Source organism: Melozone crissalis, unplaced genomic scaffold (genome assembly GCF_028551555.1).
Source record: "Melozone crissalis strain CALT ecotype California unplaced genomic scaffold, PUWL_Pcris_2 ptg000095l_1, whole genome shotgun sequence".
In the NCBI taxonomy this organism is placed as follows: Eukaryota; Metazoa; Chordata; class Aves; order Passeriformes; family Passerellidae; genus Melozone; species Melozone crissalis.
Genome location: NW_026535872.1, coordinates 1,555,649 through 1,578,964, shown reverse-complemented (window position 1 = coordinate 1,578,964; position 23,316 = coordinate 1,555,649). Strand labels below are relative to the sequence as shown.

At 51.4% G+C, this 23,316-nt stretch overlaps 1 protein-coding gene across 1 annotated transcript; it reads right to left on the bottom strand.

Moving 5' to 3' along the window:
• Positions 1-21,693: 21,693 nt before the first annotated feature.
• Positions 21,694-22,617, bottom strand: LOC128947311 (olfactory receptor 14I1-like; the record flags this gene model as incomplete). Its single annotated transcript, XM_054291560.1, has 1 exon — positions 21,694-22,617. A coding segment is annotated over exon 1 (924 nt), but the record flags the coding sequence as incomplete, so codon positions are not given.
• Positions 22,618-23,316: the final 699 nt, after the last annotated feature.

Sequence of the window (23,316 nt, the reverse complement as noted above, 5' to 3'; positions counted from 1 at the left end):
TACTGCTGATCACTGGGAACATGCTGGGGGCAACTGGGAGTGAGTGAGAGTGACTGGCTCTACACTGGGGGCAACTGGGCATGACTGGGACCATGCTGGGAGGGACTGGGATCACATGGGGAGTGACTGGGGATAATACAAGGGACAACTGGGTTCAACTGGGATCACACTGGGAGCAACTGGGAGCAACTGAAACCATGCTGGGGGCAACTGGGATTATACTGGGAGCCACTGGGATTATAGCAGGTGAGAATTCATCCTGACTGGGGGGTACTGGGAGCTACTGGGCCCATATTGGGAGGAAAATGTGGACACATTGGGAGCAACTGGAATCAACTGGAAAGTCCTTGAACCATCCTGAGGGGACTAAGGACACAGCTGGGGGAACTGGCATCATACTGGGAGCAAGTGGGACTAGACTTTGGGCAACTGCCAGAAACTGGGATCATGCTAGAGGCAAGTGAGAGTTACTGGGAAAGACTGGGATCATTCTGAGGGAACCAGAACCTTACTGGGCCAACTGGGATATACTGGGAATGTCTGTGACCATACTGGGAGGAATTGGGACCACGGTGGGAACACCTGGGACTATGCTGGGGGCAAGTGGGAGTGAGTGGAACTATGCTGAGAGGGACTGGGACTATTCTAGAGACAACTGGGATCATACTGGGAGGAACTGGGAACAACTGGAACTATTCTGGCAGCAGGACCCGGGGCAGCCCTGGGGGAGAACAACGCTGAGCCCCAGCTGGGCCAGTTCCCCCAGTTCCCCCCAGGTCACTCCCAGCATGGGCCCTGTGGCTTTCAGTCACACCCAGGATGGTCCCAATCACTTCCAGTTACACTCAGTATGGTCCCAGTATCATCCCAGTCACTCCTAGTATGATCCCAGCATGGTCCCAGCTATTCCCATTCACCCCTACTATAGTTCCAGGGACTCCCAGTATGGTTCCAGTCCTTCCTAGTATGATTCCACTATGAACCCAGTCACTCTCAGTACAGTGCCATTTGCCCCCAGTATGGTCCCAGTCAGTCCAAGTCACCCCGTATGATTCCAGTCACTCCCAGACACTCCCACTATTATTCCAGTAACTTCCTTTATGTTTCTTCTGTGATCCCAGTCACTTCTGGTCTCTCCCAGTATATCCCAGTTGCCCCCAGTGTGTTTCCACTCACTCCCAGTTGCTCCCAGTAGCTTTCAGCATGATTCAGGTTCCTCAGAGCCACTCCCAGTCAGCTCCATCATAATTCCTGTCACTTCCTATATATCCCAGTTGCCCCAACATGGTCCCAGTTGCCCTCTGCCTGCTCCCAGTCACTTCCAGTACGATCCCAGAATGACCCCAGTCACCCTCAGTGTGATGCCAGTTGCTCCCAGTATGATCCCATTTGTCCCAACATGGTCCCATTTCCTCACATTATGATCCCAGTTGCCTCTAGGACAGACCCAGTCACTCCCAGTATAGTCCTAGGCTGATGCCATGATGATCCCAGTTGCTCCCAGCATGGTCCTAGCTGCTGCCAGTTGCTCCCAGTCTGATCCCTTTTGCTGTCAGGGGGCCCTAGCATAGACCCAGTCACTTCAAGTATGATCCCAGTATGAATCCACTCTGATCCCAGTCTCCCCCAGCATGGTCCCAGTCAATCCCAGTCGCCCTCAGTGAAGACTCACTCACTCCCAATTGGTTCAGGTGCCCATGGCCAAGACTGTGCATCCACATCCAAAATTCCCTATATCCAAAGACTGCTCCCAGACAAAATCTGCCATTCCTCACAAGTCTGGCTGGCCTTGGCCCAGTGAGGCTCTCACCTGCCTTCCAAATACTGCAGCTCTGTCCTTTCCTTCCTGTAGAAAACAACTGTCCTTCTCATCCAGGTGCCCATGGCCAGAATTGGTATTTCACCTCCAACATTGCCTGTTGTGACAAACTGGAGGAGATTGTTGACTCAAAACATTTTGTGTGCCAGGGAAGAAGGGGCAGGTCCAGCCTTGCCCTGCCCTGGAACCCCAGCTCGGCTCTGCCCTGGAACCCCAATCCCCCCTGAGCCTCTATCCCAGCCCAGCAGTGGCTGCCAGTCCCTGGCACAGCACAGGCAATGCTCCGCAGCCACCTCTGCAGCCCCAGCCCAGCTCCTGAGGGACCAAATGAGCCCAAGTCCCACCTGGGGGAAGGGTCCAGGAAGACCAAGGGGTATTTGAGGCTGACCACAAGGCAAGCACCCATCTTGACCCTACCTCCTCTTGGAATTTCCCTCTGAACACTGCTGGAATCCAGGAGTTGGTAGCTGTGTGTGTGCTCCTCTGTATTTTCTTTTATTTCTTTCTCTTTTTCTGTGTTTTCTTTTCCTTCTTCTAATTCCCTCTTCTTGCCAATTTTGAGTAACTTAAAATTGAACAGGCTTACTGTTAGTGAAGGGGCCATGTAATGCTTACAGAAGTGTTTTGTGTTGATTGAATGTCATATTAAACCTTTTGCCAAAGTTTCTCTGATTTTCTAAAGTTACCAGTAAAAGCTGTTTTGTTTTTTTGAGCTCCTGAGAATATTTTCTTGGTATTTCTCCAGTGAGTCCAACTCAGTACGCAAAGAATTGTAATCCATTTTAAATTTCTCCTTGAGAGAGTTGTTTGGGGCATGGCAGTCAGGGCTTGTCTGTCCTGCTTGGCACAGCCCAGGCAGGGCTTTCCCAGCCACATTCCACACTCCATTTCCCAGATGGAGCCCCTGGTGCCTCTGAGTTGTGCTGCCCCAGCCCCAGGGATGCTCTCCTTGTCTGCCCATTCCCCCACGGTCTCTGGGCAGGGATGGCCTCAGTGGGGGCTGCTGACATCCTGAGCACCTTGGAGGCTGCTGCTGAATTTTACTGCTCCAGAGGCTTGTTCAGCCTTCAGCTCTTCAGTGCAGGAATTCAGTGTCCCAGGGCTCATTAACATTCAGAACACCTTAACAAGCCAAACCTCTGGGAATAATTTGATTTTAATTTTCAAATCTTTTGAGGTTAATTAGATGAATTCCAGTAGTGTATTCAAGTTGGATAGATTCTATTTAAAAAGACAGTGAGAAAAGATTTCTTAGGTCAAATTTAGGGTTTTTTCCCCTGTCAATTTATTGATATGTGCAATCTCCAGCTGACACTGAATCCAAGTACCTCCTCATGCAGTTTGAATAGGTATGAAAATCAAGATCCTTCATGGCTGACAATCAATCAGACTCTGTCCCTACCCCAACCCCACCATTTCCCCCATCCAAGCCCTGGCACTCAGACCAGCCTTGTGCAAATCTGAGCTCCCTCCAGCCCAGGCTGCACCTGCAGCTTTCAGTTCCATAGCTCCAACTCCAAACTGCTTTCCTTGGAGAAGGAGCTGCCCGAGACACAGAGGGATGTTCATTTCTTGTCAGCCAACAAACCCATAGGAACTGAGGTGTGTGTTGGAATTCAATGCCCTCCCAACCCTGCAGCAGCCCTGCATTTCCCTCCTGCAGTCTTCATCCCCAGCACAGCCATGGAAGCTTTTTGGGCTCTTGACTGTTCCTGCAGCCCCCAAGGGCAGCTGAGCTCTGCCTTTGGCACAGTCAGACCTGGCCAGTGCAGGCCACGCTCAGCAATTGCTTGTGTATGCCTGGAAGGTGGGCAGAGCTTCAGACAGAGCTCAGAGCTGGTGGTCCATGAGCAGCTTCATGATGGGGAGAAGCCCTACAAGTGCTTGGAGTGTGGGAAGAGCTTCAGGCAGAGCAGCACCCTGATCAGCCACCAGATGATCCACACCGGGGAATGGCCCTACAAGTTTGGGGAATGTGGGAAGGGCTTCAGCTGCAGCTCCACCCTTGAAACCCACCAATGCATCCACACTGGGGAGAGGCCCCACGAGTGTCCCGAATGTCAGAAGAGGTTTCAGACCAACTCCAGTCTCCTCCAGCACCAGCAGATTCACACTGAGGAGAGGCCCTTCCGCTGCCCTGAGTGTGGGATGGGCTTCAAGTGCAACTCCACAGGCGCATCCACACTGGGGAGAGCCCTGTGAGTGTCCCCAGTGTCAGAAGAGATTTCACACCAGCTCAAATCTCCTCCTGCATGAGCGGATTCACACGGATGAGAGGCCCTTCTGCTGCCCGGACTGTGGGAAGGGGTTCAAGCAGAAATCCCACCTCATCAGGCACCAGCACATCCACACCAGGGAAAAGCTCTACAAGTGTGAGGAATGTGGGATGAGCTTTAGCCAGAACTCTAACCTGATCTCCCACCAGAGGACCCACACCAGGGAACGGCCCTGTGAATGTGGGCAATGTGGAAAGATCTTCAATCTGAAGTCTCTCTTTATCTGCTACCAAAGGATCCACACTGGGGAAAGGCCATACAAGTGTGGGGAATGTGGGGTGACCTTTAGTAGGAGGCCCCAACTGATCATCCACCAAATGACCTACACTGGGGAGAAGCCCTACAAATGCTCTTAGTGTCGGAAGAGGTTTCACACTAACTCTCATCTCCTCCAGCACCAGCGGATTCACACAGAGGAGCGGCCCTTTCGCTGCCCTGACTGTGGGAAGGGCTTCAAGCACAACTCCTCCCTCATCACCCACCGGCGCATCCACACTGGGGAGAGGCCCTACGACTGTCTCCAGTGTGGGAAGAGCTTCATCAGCAGCTTTCACTTGACCAGACACCAACAGATGCACCAGTAAGGGAAGCCCTGCCAATGTCCCAACTGTAGGAAGAGCTTCATGCCCTGCTCCAGCTTTATCCCCCATGGGGGGAACCCACATTGGGAAGAGCCCTGGTGATCCATGTTCCCTGTGATCCATGCTGGGAAGACACCTGTACCTTTTCCTGCCCCTGCCAGTAAGATGATGTGGAATTGAAAAACATGAAGGTCTGGCCATGGCCCTGTCATTACATTCACTCCCACCTCAGGTCATTGCCAGGGGCAGGAAAGGGACTCTCTCTCTCCCCAGGGAGAAGGGTGTCCTTTCCAGGCAGGAGGAAATACGTGGCCAGGAAGAGCCTGCTGTTGATGTTGTAGTTTTCCCTGTAAATAGTTTTACTTACCCTTCTGTTAACAATATTATTTCTGTTCCGTTTGTTCCTTATCTTGTTGCTGTTCCCAATAAATTGTTCTTATCCCAGCCCAGGATCTTTGCCTTTTGTGCTTTCCATGGAAGGCAGGAGGGCAGCAAGGGCAGCACGGTTTTAGTGGGAGCAGGAAATTGGGGAATCCCATTCCTGAACCCTGGCCTGTGGAAACCGATCATCCCAGCTGGTCCCAGCCCTGGTGGCCATGGAAACAGCCTTGGGAGCAGGTCCCTGGCTGGGGCTATGGGAACCTCTTCCCTCTGGTTCCCAGGGACAGGAGTGGAGGGAATGGCTGCAGCTGAGTCAGGGCAGGCTCAGGTTGGATGTCAGGAAAAGGTTTTTGCCCAGAGGCTGCTGGGGCCCTGCCCAGGCTCCCCAGGGAAGGGTCCCAGCTCCAGGGCTCTCTGAGCTCCGGCAGCGTTTGGACAGTGCTGCCAGGCCCAAGCTGGCATTGTTGGGGTGTCCTGTGCAGGGCCCGCAGTTGGACTGGAGGATCCTGATGGGTCCCTCCCAGCTCAGCCAATTCTGTGGTTCTGGGATCCCATGAGCCTGGGGATGGGGCTGCCAATGGTTGCCATGGCAACGGGCTCTGGCTGCAGGCCTGAGCTGGTGTCCATGGCAACCACCCCTGGCATGGGGTCTCCATGGAACTGCCAAGGGACTCACCATAGCAACAGGGGTCTGGTGATGGTTGCCATGGAAACTGACCATAGCAACATGTCCTTGTCATGGTTCCCTGCTAAGGATTAGATTTGTCACAGGCCCTCAGAGGGGTTCCGTGGGGACTTTCCCAGGATCTCCAGGCTGTTCCAGAGCTGGAATGTCACCGGCACAGACAGGGGCTCCATGGAGACCTCCCAGGGCTTTCTGGGGATGGTAAAGAGCTGTGTGGTCAGGTACAGTCACAGCCATTCCATGGTGACATCTCAGGGGACCTTGGGCTGCTCAGGCACTGATCTGTCACAGGCACTCATGGGGGCTTGTGAGAGTCTGTCCAAATTTTCCCTCATCTGCCTCATGATTGTCATTTGAGGACCACTGAAGAGAAGAGCCCCCTGTCTAGAATATCTGGGTCTGAAGGAGAAAAGTCACATGCCATGGGCCCTGAGATCTGAAAGCTCAGTGTTAAGCTATTGTTTTCACAAGTGTGTTTGCTGTATGCTAAGAAGGGGGCACCATGCCCCGTTTGCAACAATAGCAGCTCTGGAAGCTGTCCCATCTCTCGGCCTGGCTGGACTTCTCCTGAGTTTTGGGTGGTCTCCCACAGAAGACCCTCATCTGTTTTACAACCACTGTGACAGACGGACTGAGATGTAAGAAGCTTCTCCACTAAGGACTGAGACATGAAACTCCTAAAAGGCCCCTCTGCTCCTTCCAAGGACTGGGACTGAAACCCCCACCCTGGGGGAGGTGTGTGGGGAAGGCAAGCTGACCAAAGCGAGATGTTTGCCTGCAGATTGTGACCACTGGAGCAAGAAAACAATGGCTCTCATTTACTGCTGAGAACATAGACTACCTGTTACATCTGTTCCCTATTGTATTTGTTCCCCCCCGCCCCTCGCAATTTTCAGTAACAAAAAGCTCTGAGTTAGCTAGAGCCTTTGAGATCTCCCCAGCGTAGCAGGCGGACCCTCGACTGGACTGCACCAACGGACTTCGTCTCTGCGTTGGTAGCTATATCCCCCCCCTCCCCTCTCTCTCTCTTTCTTTCTCTATCTTTTTCTCTCCCTTAATCCCTCTATCGCATTTTTGCTGTGGTTATTTCAATAAAACCGCATTTGATTTGATTATCACTGCAAACCCCCTTGTACCATGTTGGTGTTTTGCACTCTGAGATCATTCCTACGAACCATCAGGGTATCTGTTCACTAGGACGGATCCTGACAGGGCTCCACGGTGACATCCCAGGAGTCCCCAGGCTGCCAAAGAGCCGGGATGTCCCAGACACTCACAGGGGTTCCTGTCATGGGCCCAGTGGGAGCTTCAGGCAATAGCTTTTTTTCTTTATGGGAGAAACTCCTGCTGAGTCATGAGGCGGAGAAATGACACTCAACAGCCTCCATGGATCTTCAAACCCCTGCAGGGCCCCTAGAGTTCTAAAATTCCTTCTAACAGAGGAGATTGGGAGCAGCTGGATCCAATCCCAGCCCCAGACTTTGTCAAAGGTGTAAAGGATTGGACAGGGGGGATTGAACTTTAACCCAATTTGTCCCAAAGAATTAATGATGGAATACCAGATAGATTTAATTATGCTTCTGATTGATTCTAATCATGATTGGAAGAAAGAGCTTAACCACAGTCATTTACTCCACAGTTCAGGAGCTGTAACAATTATTAGAATATAGTGCTCTAGGAAGCAATTTTGAAGACAACAGTGCTTTGCTGGAGTTTTTGGAGCCCATTGCAGGCAGAGCCTCCTGCTGCAGCAGGAACTGCCTTTCCTGTGCCATGAGCAGGGCAGGTCCTGCTGCAGGAAAAGCCCCAGGCCAGCCCCAGCACAGGAAAGGGCTCGGGCACAAGGGCAGAGTTCCGTGCTGGGAGCTGTGCCAGGGAGAGCCTGAGGCACCAAAGGCACCTTGGCAGCAGCAGCTGCTTGCAGGCCGTGGCCAGAAGCCTCCCTTGGCAGCCCGGCCTGGTGGCCGCCACTGCAGAGCTGCTGCCTCAGGGCTCATTCCTGGCTGGGCTCTGAAAAGCCACTTCTGCTCCAGGAGCCTGACTGGGAAGCCATTGGCCCCAGCACCCTGGGGACAAGATATTAATGACAAAACTCTTCATGCCAGCAGAGCCAAGTCAGGGGCAGAGGAAAGGGGAGAGCCAGGCCCAGGGGACAGGGCTGCCATGGTGATGGCTGTGAGGTCACTGCCCCTGCAGCAGCCTGGCTGCCCTCAGCAGACATTCTGGCCAGAAGCGTTGTGAGGGCACCCAGCACATCAGAGAACCCACACTACAGGAATTCTGTCACTGGGGAGGGGAGGGTTTCACTGGGTCAGGCTGCACAAAGTTCCTGCTCTTGGATGATTCCTGGGATGGGGAATTGGAATCCCAAAAACAGTTGCAGTTTTGTGCCACTGTCATCATTGTAAAATATTCTTCCTTCTAATAAATGTAAATCCAACCTCATTCAGTTTAATGATATTGACTCTTGTTCTGTCACTGCAAGATTTGGGAGAAAATAACTTTGATCACTATTTTTCCATTTTCACAGACCTTGGAGGGGACCAAAAATCTCCCAAGATGGGGTTTGGAGGCCTCATCACATAAGCAGAAGGTATAGTCTGCAGGCTCTGGGCTCAGTGGTGTGGAGACTGAGGACAGAACAGGTAAAACCTGGGAGGGATGGAAGGGTGGTTTCAGAGAGACTGGAGCTTTTCTTCATAGTGGGAATTGGCCTGAAGAAGACATAAAAGCACCAAAGACAGCTGGGGAGGCCCAGAGTGGGCACCAGGAGAAAGAAATTTCCCTGCCAGGGTAGAGCTGTGGTGCAGCACATGCCCCAGAAGGAACCTGGAGCAGTCCAAGGCTCTGTGTGGGCCGGCAGAGGCAGAGGCAGGCAGTGCTGTCAGCAAAGGAAGGGCCCAGCCAGGTGGGGCAGCTGGGGGATGCCAACAGTCTGCAGGGACAGAGGCGCAGGGCAGGGACACCGTGGGACAGCCTGGGCTGCATAGGGCACAGGGATGGGCAGCAGCTGCAAGACAGCCCTGCCAGAGCCAACTTGGGCAGCACTTTGGCCATGGCTGCTGGGCCTGGGCTTGAGGCCACGAGGGGACAAGTGACCCTTGCAGGGCTGGGGCCTCATTGCCTCCTTGTCCCTGCTCAGCAGCCTGGCAGGGGCCACCCCATGCTCCTGCCCTTGCCATTGCACATCCCCACATGCCAGTGCCCATCCCGGCAAGAGCCCTGAGTAAGGAGGGAGGGACAGGATCTGCCTGGCCAGGGACTGGGGCTCAGGCCTTGGCCCTTTGCATTCCTGAAACACATCCAGCTTTGCTCAGCGCCAGAGACACCTTTGCCTTGCTTGTCCCCACCTGTCATCACTGCCTCCAGTGTTCTGTTCTACCTGGAACGTGGGGATGCTTTCTCAGTCGTGTCCCTGGCAGGGATCTCTTGAAAGTACAAGAAACTTCTGTGTTTCAATGTAACTGAGTTCATGAAGGTTTTTTGACATCACTGAGGGAGTTGTTACATCACAGAGCTGACCGTGACATCACAGAGTAGGATATGAGGCCATAGACCAGACTCTGCCATCATAGAGTGTGGCTCTGTGGTATCAGAGAGAGGGTTATGACATCACTGGGTGGCTGTGTAACATCATAGAGCAGGGTGTGACATCACAGAACAGATTGTGACATCACAGGGTGACTTTGTGACATCACAGTCTTCTGTGACATCGCAGCACTGCTTTATGGCATCACAGGGTGACATCATAGAGTTGGCTCTGTGGCATCGGGGGGGGGCTGTGTGACATCAAAGTTTAGCAAAAGAACTGCACTTAAAAATATTTAACCTGACTTAAAACCTATGATTAATGATTTAACAGAGGAATAACACTTATCAATATTTAACTTAGCTAATAAATTAAACAAAACAACTTAGCAAAAGAACAACTGTCAGAAGCAATTAGCTTAGTTAGACCTTGTGACTTAACCTCACTTACAGGCCTGACTGACTCAGCTATCCAAAGCACTCCAACCCCTCAGAGAGCAGCATTTCTGCCGCATTTCCCCAGCACAGGCACTCCTGTGTGCACACGGACACAAAGAGTCAGTGCAAGGCACCTGTGAGAAATTCCCCTGAGGGCAGGCAATGCTCCCTGTGGATCCTTTGGCATCTCCCCAGCAGGCAGAGGGTTGAGCCTGGAGGAGTGGGGGGATCGGCCCAGGCTCCATCGTTGTTCGGGGATCCCCGAGTGCAGCAAACGGGAGAGTTTGTGGCTGGGAGAGGCCCCACTCAGAGGGAGTTGCTGGCCCAGGAGAGCTCCAAGGGCTCCTTTTGGAGCGCTGTTTTCAGGGCCCCAAGAGAGGGGGCCTTTGGCATTGTGGGGCCTGTGGAACCACAGATACCATTGTGACACTGCAAGGCCTCCTGGAATCATTGGGACCATTGTGACAATTTGGGGCCTTCTGGAACCTAGGGGCCATTGTGACACTGTGGGACCCCATTGAACCAAGGGTCCATTGTGACATGCTGGACCCCATGGAATCAAAGCACCACTGGGACACTGCAGCGCCCCATGGAACCAAGGGGACCATGGTGATACTGCAGGACCTCATAAAGCCAAGGGAACACAGCGCATGTCTGGATGGTCTCGCCTCCTGTTGACTGCCTGACTGGTCCAAATGACCTTGGAATGTTGAGGGTCTCTTCTCATCTACTATTGAAACACTGGGACTCTGTGCTCTCCTTCCAAATGGAAAAGAACTCTCCTTCTCCAGGCACCCATGGCCAGAATTGGGATTTCACGTCCAAATTTCTTGATATCCAGGGATTGTTCCAATAGGAATATTGCCAGGACAAGTCTGGCTGGTAATGGTTTCACAAAGGTCAGCTCTCATTTGTCCCCAAAACACTGGGGAAGGCTCCATGCTTTCTTTCCTATGGAAAATAACTGTCCTGCTTCTCCAGGTGCCCATGGCTGAGATTGAGCTTCCCCCTCCAAAATTCCCTAAATCCAAAGACTGCTCCCAGACAAAATCTGCCATTCCTGACAAGTCTAGATGGCCTTGGCCCAGTGAGGCTCTCACCTGCCTTCCAAACATTGGTGCTTTGTGCTTTCCTTCCTATGGAAAAGAGCTGTCCTTCTAGTCCAGATGCCCATGGCCAGAATTGGGATTTCACCTCCAACATTCCCTGTTGTGACAGACTGGAGGAGATTGTTGGCTCAAAACATTTCATGTGCTTGGGAGAAAGGGACAGGTCCAGCCTTGCCCTGCCCTGGAACCCCAGCCCTGCCCTGCCCTGGAACCCCAATCCCCCCAGAGCCTCTATCCCAGCCCAGCAGTGTCTGCCAGTCCCTGGCACAGCACAGGCAATGCTCCACAGCCACCTCTGCAGCCCCCAGACCAGCTCCTGAGGGACCAAATGAGCCCAAGTCCTAGCAGAGGGAAGGGCCCAGGGAGACCAAGGGGCATTTACGGCTGACCACAAGGCAAGCACACATCTTGACCCAACCTTCTCTTGGAATTTCCATCTGAACATTGCTGGAATCCAGGAGTTGGTAGCTGTGTGTGTGCTTCTCTGCATCTTTTTTGTCTTTCCCTCTTTCCGTGTCTTCTTCTGTTTCTTTGCTCCTGCATATTTTGAATAACATTAAATTGAATAGGCTTAGAATTTGTGAAATTGAATGGGCCAAGTCAATGCTTTGAGACGTGTTTTTTGTTGATTGAATGTCTGTCATAGTTTGACATGAGAAGAATTTTAAAAAGTAATACAAAACTTTTTGTGTAACTGACAATCTGTTAAACTACTAAGATTTTCTAAGGTGTTTCATGCCTCTGTGAAACACATATGTTAAAGACAAAAAAACCCAGGAACCTCCTCTTTCTTTTCCAGTCAACAAAGAAGCAGTGAGCCCCAACCCTGCCCCCCCATCTCAACCAAACCAAACCAAACCAACCAACCCTGCCCTGGGCTGGGCCCCTTCCCCCTCCTCAGGCCGCCCCCACCACCAATGGCCCCATTCTGACCAAACGAAACCCCAACAACTACCAAACAGGAAAACAAAAGAGGCTACAAAACCCCAACTAGAACAAAGCCAGCCACAGCTATTGAAATCTTACCATCAAGTCCCCTCCCTCCAGCACAAGTCAAACCAAAAACCCCTACAACCTACAACCCATTCAAAATAATCCTTCAACTAAAATTAAACAAAAAAACCCCCAAAAACCAACCATAAAACCAATCCTAACACAACCCAACCACAACTTCCACCCCAAGTTACCAGCGGGTCAGGTGTTAACCCTTTCAATATTTCAATCCTCCCTCAAGTAAAAGAAAAAAAGAAAATACAAACATATTAAAAAAATCCATAAAACCATCAAAGTCAGTAAAGAAGAAGTAAAATCCCAAATAAAAATGAAGAAAAAATTCCTTAGTCTTAAAACTAAAATGCTCTAAAAAACTTTTTCTTTAAAACACATCAAAGTATAAAAAAATTAAAATATTCAAAAATACTACCAAACAAAACCCTTCATATTAAAATAAAGAAATGTTAAAATTACTGTAATTCCATCAAAAGTTTTAGCAGAAATATAAAAAGTAATCCAGTACCCCCAAGAGAAAATCTCTATTCCCAGGCATAAAAATATTTCAAACAGTAAATAATAAAAACTTGTACCTCTAAAGAACTCATTTTTAAAACAATATGCAATACGTCGACAGAGCCCATCAACAAGCTGTAAAAAAGCTTGTAGCAATAAAAACAACTTCACAATAACAAAGTTCCCCAGACAGCTGTTATCCATGTCAAAATTAGGAACTAGAAAAAAACTTATATTTTCCTCTTGTAAAATAATCTCCATAAACTTAAAAAGAAAAACTTGTCTCCCTAAGTAAGCTAAAAAAAGGCTATTCTAAAAATAGTGAACCAACAACAAATTTTAAGTTTAGTTTCTTTACATTGCCAGTAAAAAGAAAAAGGTGTAAAGAAAAAAAAAAATTTCCAAAGACTTTATTTTAATTCTCTTTACCTCTTTTCTTTAGGCTGCTTTTAATGAAATTTGCTTCATACACTTTTAAAATTTTAAGCCTACTTTACCTTTCTCGTAATTTTATTTCAGAACAAAATAAATACATAAATAATTAACCAACATTAAAACACATCACACCCATCAATACATTAATTAAGAAATCTCAAGACTAGAAAAATCTCAATTAACAAACCAAAAGCACTACAAATTCATAATACACCTTTTGCCAAAGTTTCTCTGATTTTCTAAAGTTGCCAGTAAAGGCTGTTTGTTGTTTTGAGCTCCTGAGAATCTCTTGTTGGTATTTCTCCAGTGAGTCCAACTCAGAAGACACAATCAATTGTAATTCCTTTTAAATGTCTCATTGAAAGAGTTTTTTAGTGGATGGGGGTCAGGGCTTGTGTGTCCTGCTTGGCACAGCCCAGGCAGGGCTTTCCCATTTCCACATTCCACACTCCATTTCCCAGATGGAGCCCCTGGTGCCTCTGAGTTGTGCTGCCCCAGCCCCAGGGACGCTCTCCTTGTCTGCCCATTCCCCCACAGTCTCTGGGCAGGGATGGCCTCACTGGTGGCTGCTGACATCCTGAGCACCTTGGAGGCTGCTGCTGAATTTTCCTGCTCCAGAGGCTTGTTCAGCCTTCAGCTCTTCAGTGCAGGAATTCAGTGTCCCAGGGTTCATTAACATTCAGAACACCTTAACAAGCCAAGCCTCTGGAGATAATTTGATTTCAGTTTTTAAACCTTTTGAGGTTAATTCGACAGATTTTATAGATGTATTCAAACTGAATATATTCTATTTAAAAAGACAGTGAGAAAACATTTTTAGGTCCTGTTTAGGATTTTTTCCCCTGTTAATTTATTGATAAGTGCAATCTCCAATTGACACTGTGTCCAAGTGCCTCCAAGGGCAGTTTGAATAGATATGAAATTCAAGACCCTTCATGGCTGACAATCAATCAGACTCTGTCCCTACACCCACCCCACCATTTCCCCCATCCAAGCCCTGGCACTCAGAGCAGCCTTGTACAAATCTGAGTTTCCTCCAGCCCAGGCTGCACCTGCAGCTTTCAGCTCCTTGGCTCCAACTCCCACCTGCTTTCCTTGGAGAAGGAGCTGCCTGAGACACAGAGGGATGTTCATTTATTGTCAGCCAACAAAGCCAAGGGAAGGCATGGCTCTATCAAATGCAAAAGTCATTTGTCTGCTGGATATTAAATCCACTTTCCACAGCAGACAGTCTCAGAACAATGGAAAACACTTTCTGTGCCCATCACAGATCGCAAGGTCCCCCCAAACCCTCCCTGCCCCGATTCTGCCCAGATTTGCTCTTTGCACACACGAGTCACAGGCTGAAGTCAGGAGCTCCCTCCATGGCCAGAGGGAGGAAAAGAGAGAAAGGGGATGAAGATCTCTCCTGTGCAGAGCCAAGGTCCACGTGCAGCCCCTGCAGTGGGAACCACAACTTATCAGGTTTGTTTCCTTTGGGCTCAGGGACTGGTGACACTCAGAGGCACAGAAAAGTTTCTTGGCAACAAACACCAGTTGAACATTTGAACAGTTTAATAACCATCACAGCTCTTCCCTCAGCTCTCTGAGATGTCCCAGCAGCATCTGACATGTCCACCATCCCCCAGGGATTTCTGTACGGGAACTGTTTTAGACAAAGACATAAGAAAAGGTAATTCTGTGGTAAACACAATAATCTGTTGATTAATGTGATATTTATGTGAACATCAGAAAGATTGGGCACCTCCCTGCAGCTCAAAGCATGAAACCAGTCAGTTGAGAGGCACTTGAATGACCAGAGAGCATCTGGAGGACGAACTCTGAGAGCAATGGAAAGGTCATAGATCCATCTGGTCTAATGAAGAGATATTCTTATGTTGGGAGAGATGAAAGTTTGACAAGAAAGTCCCAAAGATATGTATGCTTTGCAGAAACGTTTTTGAATGTAGAATCTGAAGAAGGAATAGAAATGGAAGCAAGTTTTGATATAGAAGAAAAGAATTGCTGAGCCAGTCTTATTGGATAACCAAGGAGGTGAAGGGTATGTTTGAAGGAATTTTTATGACTTACAGCAAAGGTTAAACCCACCTCAAACAAAAGGAGGTTTTTACCAAGCAGAAACGTAGCACAGGCAAACAAGTCAGCAGATGTTGCAAGTACAAAAAAGATCTCAGAATTTTCTACTGCAAGAAAACTGAAAAACAACTTCTAGCTTAAACTGTAATGTACTAACTTTTGGTGATTGGAGAATAGTAACATATTTATGGTAATGACAGTAGTTACAATAGGCTATAGATAAAAGTTCAGGTCTGGATTGGTTCTACTGTATTAAGATGCTCAGCAAAGAAAAGTATATAATGCATTTCTAACCTAAACTAAGGGTCTCCAGACCTGCCTGCAGCTGGAGCTGACACGTGTAGGCACAGGCTCTGTTGCCCATGACCCTGGACTGCTGTAACATCTTGGATGTAATAAAGTGCATTTTGAAAAGCCACCTGGAGTCTCGCATCTCTTATTTAGGCTCTTACATCCTTAGACATGTCCATTTAAACAGGAGAACTGAAAAGACCTGAAGAAAGAGGGTCATGAAATATTAGACTGAATATTGGTGACACAAGTAGAGGGGAAGATGAGCATTTCTTCTCCTGCCATCAGTAGAAGAATTCAGTAGATCCAGGAAATTCCTGTTACTGGTGGGGAAACTTCGCCTCTTCTTAAAAGAATGCAAATAACCCAGATAATAAAGATTTGCTTGTATATTATGGAACTAACAAGTATTAAAACCTGTGCCCCTGTTCCAGGCAGGCATCAGTTGTGTGCCCATGAACAGGCAGTGCCACTTGTACCCTGAGGTGCCAAGCTGGGACTGAATCTCTCTGAGAGCACCTGAGGAACAGCAGAGCACCTTGCAAGCTGCAGATCCCTGACAGCCCCACAGGGCTCCTGTCCCGTCAACATCGGCTCTGCTGTAGTCTGAAACAGGGCCCAGCATGGTGCCAGGATCATCAGAGAGCTGAGGTGTGTGCTGGAATTCAATGCCCCCCCCCATCCCGCAGCAGCCCTGCATTTCCCTGCTGCAGCCTTTGTCTCCAGCACAGCCATGCAGGCTCTTTAGGCTCTGGACTGTTGCTGCAGCCCCCAAGGGCAGCTGAGCTCTGCCTTTGGCACAATCAGGCCTGGCCAGTGCAGGTCATGCTCAGCAATTACTTGTGTGTGCCTGGCCTTGCTATCAGCCCCGGCAGCGGCTGCGTGGCCCCTTTGTGGCCCTGTGCTGGCCCAGCCATGGTGGCCCAGCCCCTGTTCAGGCCCAGCCCAGGCCAGGAGCATTGCGGCTGGGAACGGCCCCTGTGCCGTGGTGCCCACAGCAGCCTTGGGGCTCTGTGCCCCATGGCCTCCCTGCTGGGCAGCCTCTGCCAGCTCCTGCAGAGCCCGTGGCACCTGTGGGGCTGCACAGACAGCCCTGCCCCGAGCTCTGCCACCCTCTGGGCCAGCAGAGAGGCCGGCCAGGGCTGGCCATGGCAGGGAACAGGCCCTGAGCCCTGCAGGAGGATGGAGCTGGGCCACAGCCAAACTCAGCCCAGGCCAAAGCTGGGCTCAGCAGCCAGGGCTGCCAAGACATGGGCACAGACGCTGGCACTGACAAATGTCCTGGGCCCCCTCCCTGCTCTGTCCATGCCACCAAGGGCACAGAGCAGCCTCCTCTCTGGGCCACTTGCCTGTTTTCAATGCCTTGCACAGGCGGTGGCCCTGCCCCACAAGGCCTGGCCTGAGTCCTGCCCCTGCACGCTCAGCCAGGCTGAGATGGACACTGATGGTTTCTGGGTCAGGCGCTCGGAGCCCAGCCCAGCTCCCTGCAAGCTCTGCCAGCTGCCCTGAGCTCTGGGCAGCAACAAGGGCCTCTCCCCAGCCCAGCCCAGCCAGCTCTGGCCCCACAGCTCTGCTCAGGCCAGGCTGCTCTGGGCACTGCCCCACAGCCTCAGCCCCTGCCACGGGCACAGCAGCAGCTGCAGCTGCCACAGGACTCAGCCCCAGCCATGGGGGATGGCCAAAGGAGGCTCCCTGGCTGCCCTGCTTCCCTCTGCCTGAGGTGTTGAGAGCTCTGCCGCCCCTGCTGCCATCCCATCTGCTCAGGACAGCAGAAGAGCCACGGCCTTGGGGCCCTCAAGAGCTGCTCCTGCTCCAGGCCCAGGGCCCATGCCAAAGCTGGGGCACCCACAAAGCTGTGTCCATTTCTGCTCATTGCTGCTCTGATGGGGATGGATCCTCAGCCACTTGGAGCTTGCTGATGACTTTTATTACTCCAGAGACCTTTTCTTTCTTGAGCATTTCAGTTCAGGAATTCACTGGAAAAGGCTCGTAAACATTTGTTCAAAACACCCAAACAAGAAAAGCCCCAATGAATAGTCTGAGTTTTTAATTTTCTCTGGTTAATTAGACAAATTTCCAAAGTGTACTCGAAGTGAATTTGCTATACTGAAAAAAAGCAGAGAGAACCGTTTTTTCCTGTTTGCTTTTCCTGTTTATAGTTTAGGATCAGCATTGTCAAATTGATATTGACTCCCACCACCTTTTAATGCAGTCTGAACAGATATGAAGATCAAGACTCTTCATGGTTGACAATCAATAACACTTTGTCCCCAACCCCTCCTCACCATTTCTCTCATCTAACCCATGGCACTCCTAAGGATCAGGAATGGTGAGGCCAGCAGGAGGAGGGCAGTGATTCTTCCCCTGTGCTCAGCACTGTTTGGGCAGCACCTGGAGACCTGTGTCCAGTTTTGGGCCCTCCACTTCAGGAAGGACATGGAGGGGATGGAGCTTGTCCAGAGAAAGGCAACAAGGCTGGTGAGGAATCTGAAACACAAGTCCAGTGAGGAGCAGCTGAGTGGGGTTGGGGTTGTTTATCCTGAAGTAGAGAAGGCTCAGGGAAGACCTCATCACTCTCTACAACTCTCTGACAGGAGGGTGCAGCCAGGTGGGCCTCAGGCTTTTCTCCCAGGGAACAGTGACAGGACAAGAGGATACAACCTTCAGCTGCACCAGGGGACATTTAGACTGGTCATAAGGAAATATTCTTCAGAGAAAGAGTGATTTGGCATTGGAATGGGCTGCCCAGGGAGGTGGCTGAGTCACTGTCCCTGGAAGTGTTTAAAGAATGACTGTGATGTGGCACTGAGTTCCATGGTCTGGGTGACAAGGTGGTGTTGGGTCCCAGGTTGGACTTGATGCTCTCCAAGGTCTTGTCCAGCCTGGTTGATTCTCTGATGATTGTGACACTGCTGGGCCCTGGGGAAGCAAATGGCCATTGTGACACTGCAGGGCCTGGTGGCACTAAGAGGACCATGGTGACACTGTGTATGACACGGCAGCACAGAGCCAAGGGGCCATTGTGACACTGTGGGGCTGAATGGAAGCAAGGAGTCCCTGGTGACAGTCTGGGTCCTGGTGAAACCACAGAGGCCCCTGTGACCCTACAGGGCCTTGTGGAACCAAGGGGCCATTGTGCCACTGCAGAACCAAGGAGACCCTTGGGACAGCTTGGGGACAATGGAATCAAGGGGCCATTGCTCCATTGCAAGGACTCTGGGAACTGAGGGAACAATTGTGACACTGTGGTGCCCCATGGAACTAAGGGCCCCTGGTGACACTGCAGGATCTTGTGTCACCAGGGCTCCATTGTGACACTGCAGCACCAAGGAATTCATTGTGGCACTCTGAGGCCTCCTGGAACCAAGAGGCCACTGTGACCCTGCAGGGCCTTGTGGAACCTTGCAGAGCATTGTGACAGAGCAGGACCTGGTGTCATGATGGGGCCATTGTGACACTGCAGGGCCCCATGGAACCAAGGGGTCAGTGCTGCACCTCAGGGACTCCTGGAATGAAGGAAACATGTTTGACACCGTGGTGGCCTTTGGGACCAAGAGGCCATTGTGACACTGTGGAACCAAGGAGAGCATTGCTGCATTGCCAGACCTCATGGAACCAAGGATCAATTGTGACACTGCAGGGCCCAAGGATGAGGGGGACTCTGTGAAACCAAGGGGTCCCATGGAACCAAAGGGACATTGTGACACTGGGAGGCCTCATGGAATCATGGAGACCATTGGGACACTCTGGGGCCTCATGGAACCCTGGTGACACCAATCTGTCTGGGAGTGTTGATCTGCTGGAAGGTGGAAGGCTCTGCACAGGGACCTGGACAGGCTGGATCCAGGGCCCAAATCCAACAAGGTGAGGTTTAACAAGTCCAAGTGCCGGGTCCTGCACTTTGGCCACAACAACCCCTGCAGCGCTACAGGCTGGGGACAGAGTGGCTGGACAGCAGCCAGGCAGAAAGGGACCTGCAGGGACTGATGGACAGCAGGCTGGACATGAGCCAGCAGTGTGCCCAGGTGGCCAAGGAGGCCAATGGTGCCTGGCCTGGATCCGGAATGGTGTGGCCAGCAGGAGCAGGACAGGGATTCTTCCCATGTTCTGGGCACTGGTTGGGAAGCCCCTCGAGTGCTGCGTCCAGTTCTGGGCCACCAATTTAGGAAGGACATGTATTGGAATAAGATCCCAAAAATACCAGGTAGATTGTGCCTGGGTTTGTCTGACCCTTGCTGCTGGGCCAAAGGTGGCAACTGTGGTATTTCACCTCAGAGACACTTTTGGCTGGCTGGATGTTGCAGCTGGGCACTGAAAAAAACCCAGGCTTGTAGAAACTCTGTTTATCTCAAGTGGAAGGGCTTCAGGCTAGGGTGAAGAGCAAAAGGAGATGGATTCTTCCGGAGGGTTAATATCCAGAGTTTTATTCCATGGTCACAGACATCTGAATCTTGGTAACAGCTCCAAAAGAATGCTGAGCACATGGTCCTGGCTCAATTTAAGCCCAGGGACAGGGGGAGGGAAAGGGACAGATGATCACCAACCAGGTGGGAGGAGGAGGGTCTCAGGGAACGAGGGACACATAAACAGGCCAATGACCCCCAGGCCTGAAGGGCATCCTTTTAACTTGACCAACCACATGATGGCCTTGCTTTAATGTTAAAACTGATTGACAGCCAAGCGGGGGGCGAGGAGGAAGGGGAAGAGAGGTATTGCCACACCTGGGAAGGGACTAGGAAGTCTAAAACAGGAAATTGCAACACACTGCAACAGATATGGAGGGGCTGGAGAGTATCCAGGGAAGGGCAACAAGGCTGGTAAGGGGTCTGGAACACAAGTGCTGTGAGGAGTGGCTGAGGGAGCTGGGGTTGTTTATCCTGGAGAAGAGGCGGCTCAGGGGAGACAAAGCAGTGTCAGGGCACAGGTTGGACTTGATGATCTCCAAGGTCTTTTCCAACCTTGCTGATTTTGGGATTCTCTGAAACCACCCTTAGAGCAGTTGCAGGCTGAACCCTGGGCATCCTCTTCAGCAGCTCCAGCAGCCCAGATCCCTCAGCTTCTCCTGCCAGCCCCAAAGCCCATCCTGTCAGTCCTGCAGAGCCTCTGCAGCCCCTCCTCACTGCCCAGAACAGGGAGCCCCAGAGCCAGACACAGCAGCCCAGATGTACCCCCCTGGCCTGGGGTGCCTCTGGCAAGAGAGCAGCACCAGGCACTGCAGGAGCCTGCAGACAATTCCTGCAGCACTTGTAGGATGATGCTGCTCCCCAAGGGACGTTCCCATGGGGTCAAGTCAGGAACTGCAATAGGGAGTGGGGCCAGAGAGGAAAGGGCAAACAGGGATGGGCTGTTTGCAGGGGAGGGAAAAGGGGTGGGCAAGAGGAAGCTGTTTATAACATGAAGAGTGAAGAAAGCAAAGGTGAAGCCAAGGAAATTCTCAGGGCAGTTTGGAGGTGGCTGCCAGGCAGTTCTGGCTCTGAGCAACAGCGTCTGCAGTGGGACAGGAAACTCCCACCTGATGGGAACAAACTTTCTGGCTGACTGCAGAGGCCAGGACAAAGCTGAATGATTTCCCTGGTTTCCCCTAGCCCTTGCTGGCCCCATGGGCTGATGGCATTTGTGCCCCCTCAGGTTCATGTCCCCACAACAACAGCATGGGGGTGCTCCCCCTGCTCTGTGCAATGCAACCAGGGGCTCCTGAGCCAGTGCTGCCGTGTCTGTGCCTGCAAGGATGGGGCACCTGTGTGAGCTGGGGGAGAGGCCAGGGCTGCAGAGGGGGGATGTTGTTGGCAGCTCCATGAGGACGCTCTGGGATGCTGCTCTGGGCTGTGCAGTGCACTGGGGATGGATCAGCCCCTGCTCTGCTGCTCCTTCCCGTCTCCCCCAGGGCCCTTGCAGAGCCCCAGCCATGCTGTTTGCTCCCAGCCTGCCCAAGGCCAGCCTGGGGCTGCTCACGGGGGTTTTCTGTGCTGAGCATTGGCCTGGCCGCGTTCTTGAGAGAGCCTGGGCAAGGTGCCTGGAGCCCCCAGGGCCTGGCCTGAGGTGTCAGTGCTGCCCCAGCAGTGCCCATGGCCTGTCCCTGCTGCAGTCCCGGCACTGCCACCCCCAGGACTGTGCCCGGCCCCGAGAGCACTCAGGCCCTACAGCAACACCAGGGCCACCAGGGCAGCAGGGCAGGGCCACGGCAGCAGCACTGGCAACACCAAGTGCTGCTGCTGCTGGGCACAGCTGCTTTGCCAGCCCTGATCTGCCCCAGCTCTGCACACAGACACTGCTGCAGCAGCTCCAGAGAAGGCAACAAAAGGGCATCTCTGCAGAAAACTTTGGTGGGAGATCCTTCAGTTCCTTTAAAGCCACCAAGAGTGCAGTCCCTCATAGACAAAATCTGTGGTAACAGGGAAGGTGGAGAGAAATAAAATGAGAAATGGCATAAACAGTGGCATTTTTTTGTGGACAATATGAAAAGAAGTAAAACAAAGGAAAAATACCCCCAAAATTAAACTAGCTAGAAGTATCAAAGATGACTTTTATTACAAATGCTTGTCAGAAATTGGCCAGCAGTTTGATGTCCCTGAAAGCATCCAGTCATCAGTCTCCACACTGCAGCCTTAAGCTCCTGGTTCCTCAGGCTGTAGATGAGGGGGTTCAGGGCTGGAGGCACCACCGAGTACAGAACTGACAGGGCCAGATCCAGGGATGGGGAGGACATGGAGGGGGGCTTTAGGTGGGAAAATATACCAGTGCTGAGGAACAGGGAGACCACAGCCAAATGAGGGAGGCAGGTGGAAAAGGCCTTGTGCCGTCCCTGCTCAGAGGGGATCCTCAGTATGGCCCTGAAGATCTGCACATAGGAGAAAACAATGAACACAAAACAGCCAAATGCTAAACAAGAACTCACAGCAATTACCCCAAGTTCCCTGAGATAGGATTTGGAGCAGGAGAGCTTGAGGATCTGTGGGATTTCACAGAAGAACTGGCCCAGGCCATTGCCATGGCACAGGGGCAGGGAAAATGTATTGGCTGTGTGCAGCATTAAATAGAGAAAGGCACTGGCCCAGGCAGCTGCTGCCATGTGGGCACAAGCTCTGCTGTCCATGAGGGTCCTGTAGTGCAGGGGTTTGCAGATGGACATGTAGCGGTCATAGCACATGATGGTCAGGAGGGAAAGCTCTGCTGAGATGAAGAACAGAAAGAAAAAGAGCTGAGCAGCACATCCTGTGTAGGAGATGTTCCTGGTGTCCCAGAGGGAATTGTGCATGGCTTTGGGGACAGTGGTGCAGATGGAGCTCAGGTCGCTGAGGGCCAGGTTGAGCAGGAAGAAGAACATGGGCATGTGCAGATGGTGGCCACAGGCTACGGTGCTGATGATGAGGCTGTTGCCCAAGAGGGCAGCCAGGGAGATGCCCAGCAAGAGGCAGAAGTGCAGGAGCTGCAGCTGCCGTGTGTCTGCCAATGCCAGCAGGAGGGAGTGCCTGATGGAGCTGCTGTTGGACATTTGCTGTGGCTGCACATGGTGACCTGTTCATGGATAAAGGACAGTGAAGAGGTAGAGGAGATACCTGTAACCAAAATCAAAGCCATTTCCCCTACACTCTTCTCTGTAACACACCCAGACTTACTTCTGTGTTTAAGTATTCTGAGGTTTTCTTTTTGACCTCCCTCCATGTCTCTCCTGATATTCTTGCATATCAGAAACCCATAAAATTTTTCCTGCAATCAGGAAGAACAACAAGTTCCGTGAGGCAAAGGGATGAGAGGAGCGTGAGGGGAAATGGTCTTTCATTCTTACCTGTTCAGATTTTCCCTGGGCTTTAAACTTTATCAGGTGGAGTTCAATCAGCTTCACATGATTTCCTCAAAAATGTCCCAGGTACAGCTGAGAGCAGGCGGATCCACCACAGCCCAGCTCCACATTTGTAGCCAAGGACTCACTTTGCTCATTTCACCAACCCAGACGCATTTTCACTGTCACAACACCTCTGCCTTTCCCCAGCAATCTTATAACTCAGAGATGTTCTAGGACAGGTTTGCATCTTGGATTGAAGCTCCCAGCTTGGACTGAAATCTCAGGGAGACTTCCAAGTGTCCTTATGATGGCATTGGATGAAGGGAGATGCAGCTCCTTCCCTGGCTGCCCTGCCAGCATTGCCCAGAGCCGGGCACTGGGAACAGCGTCACCCTTAGCTAGCTGTGC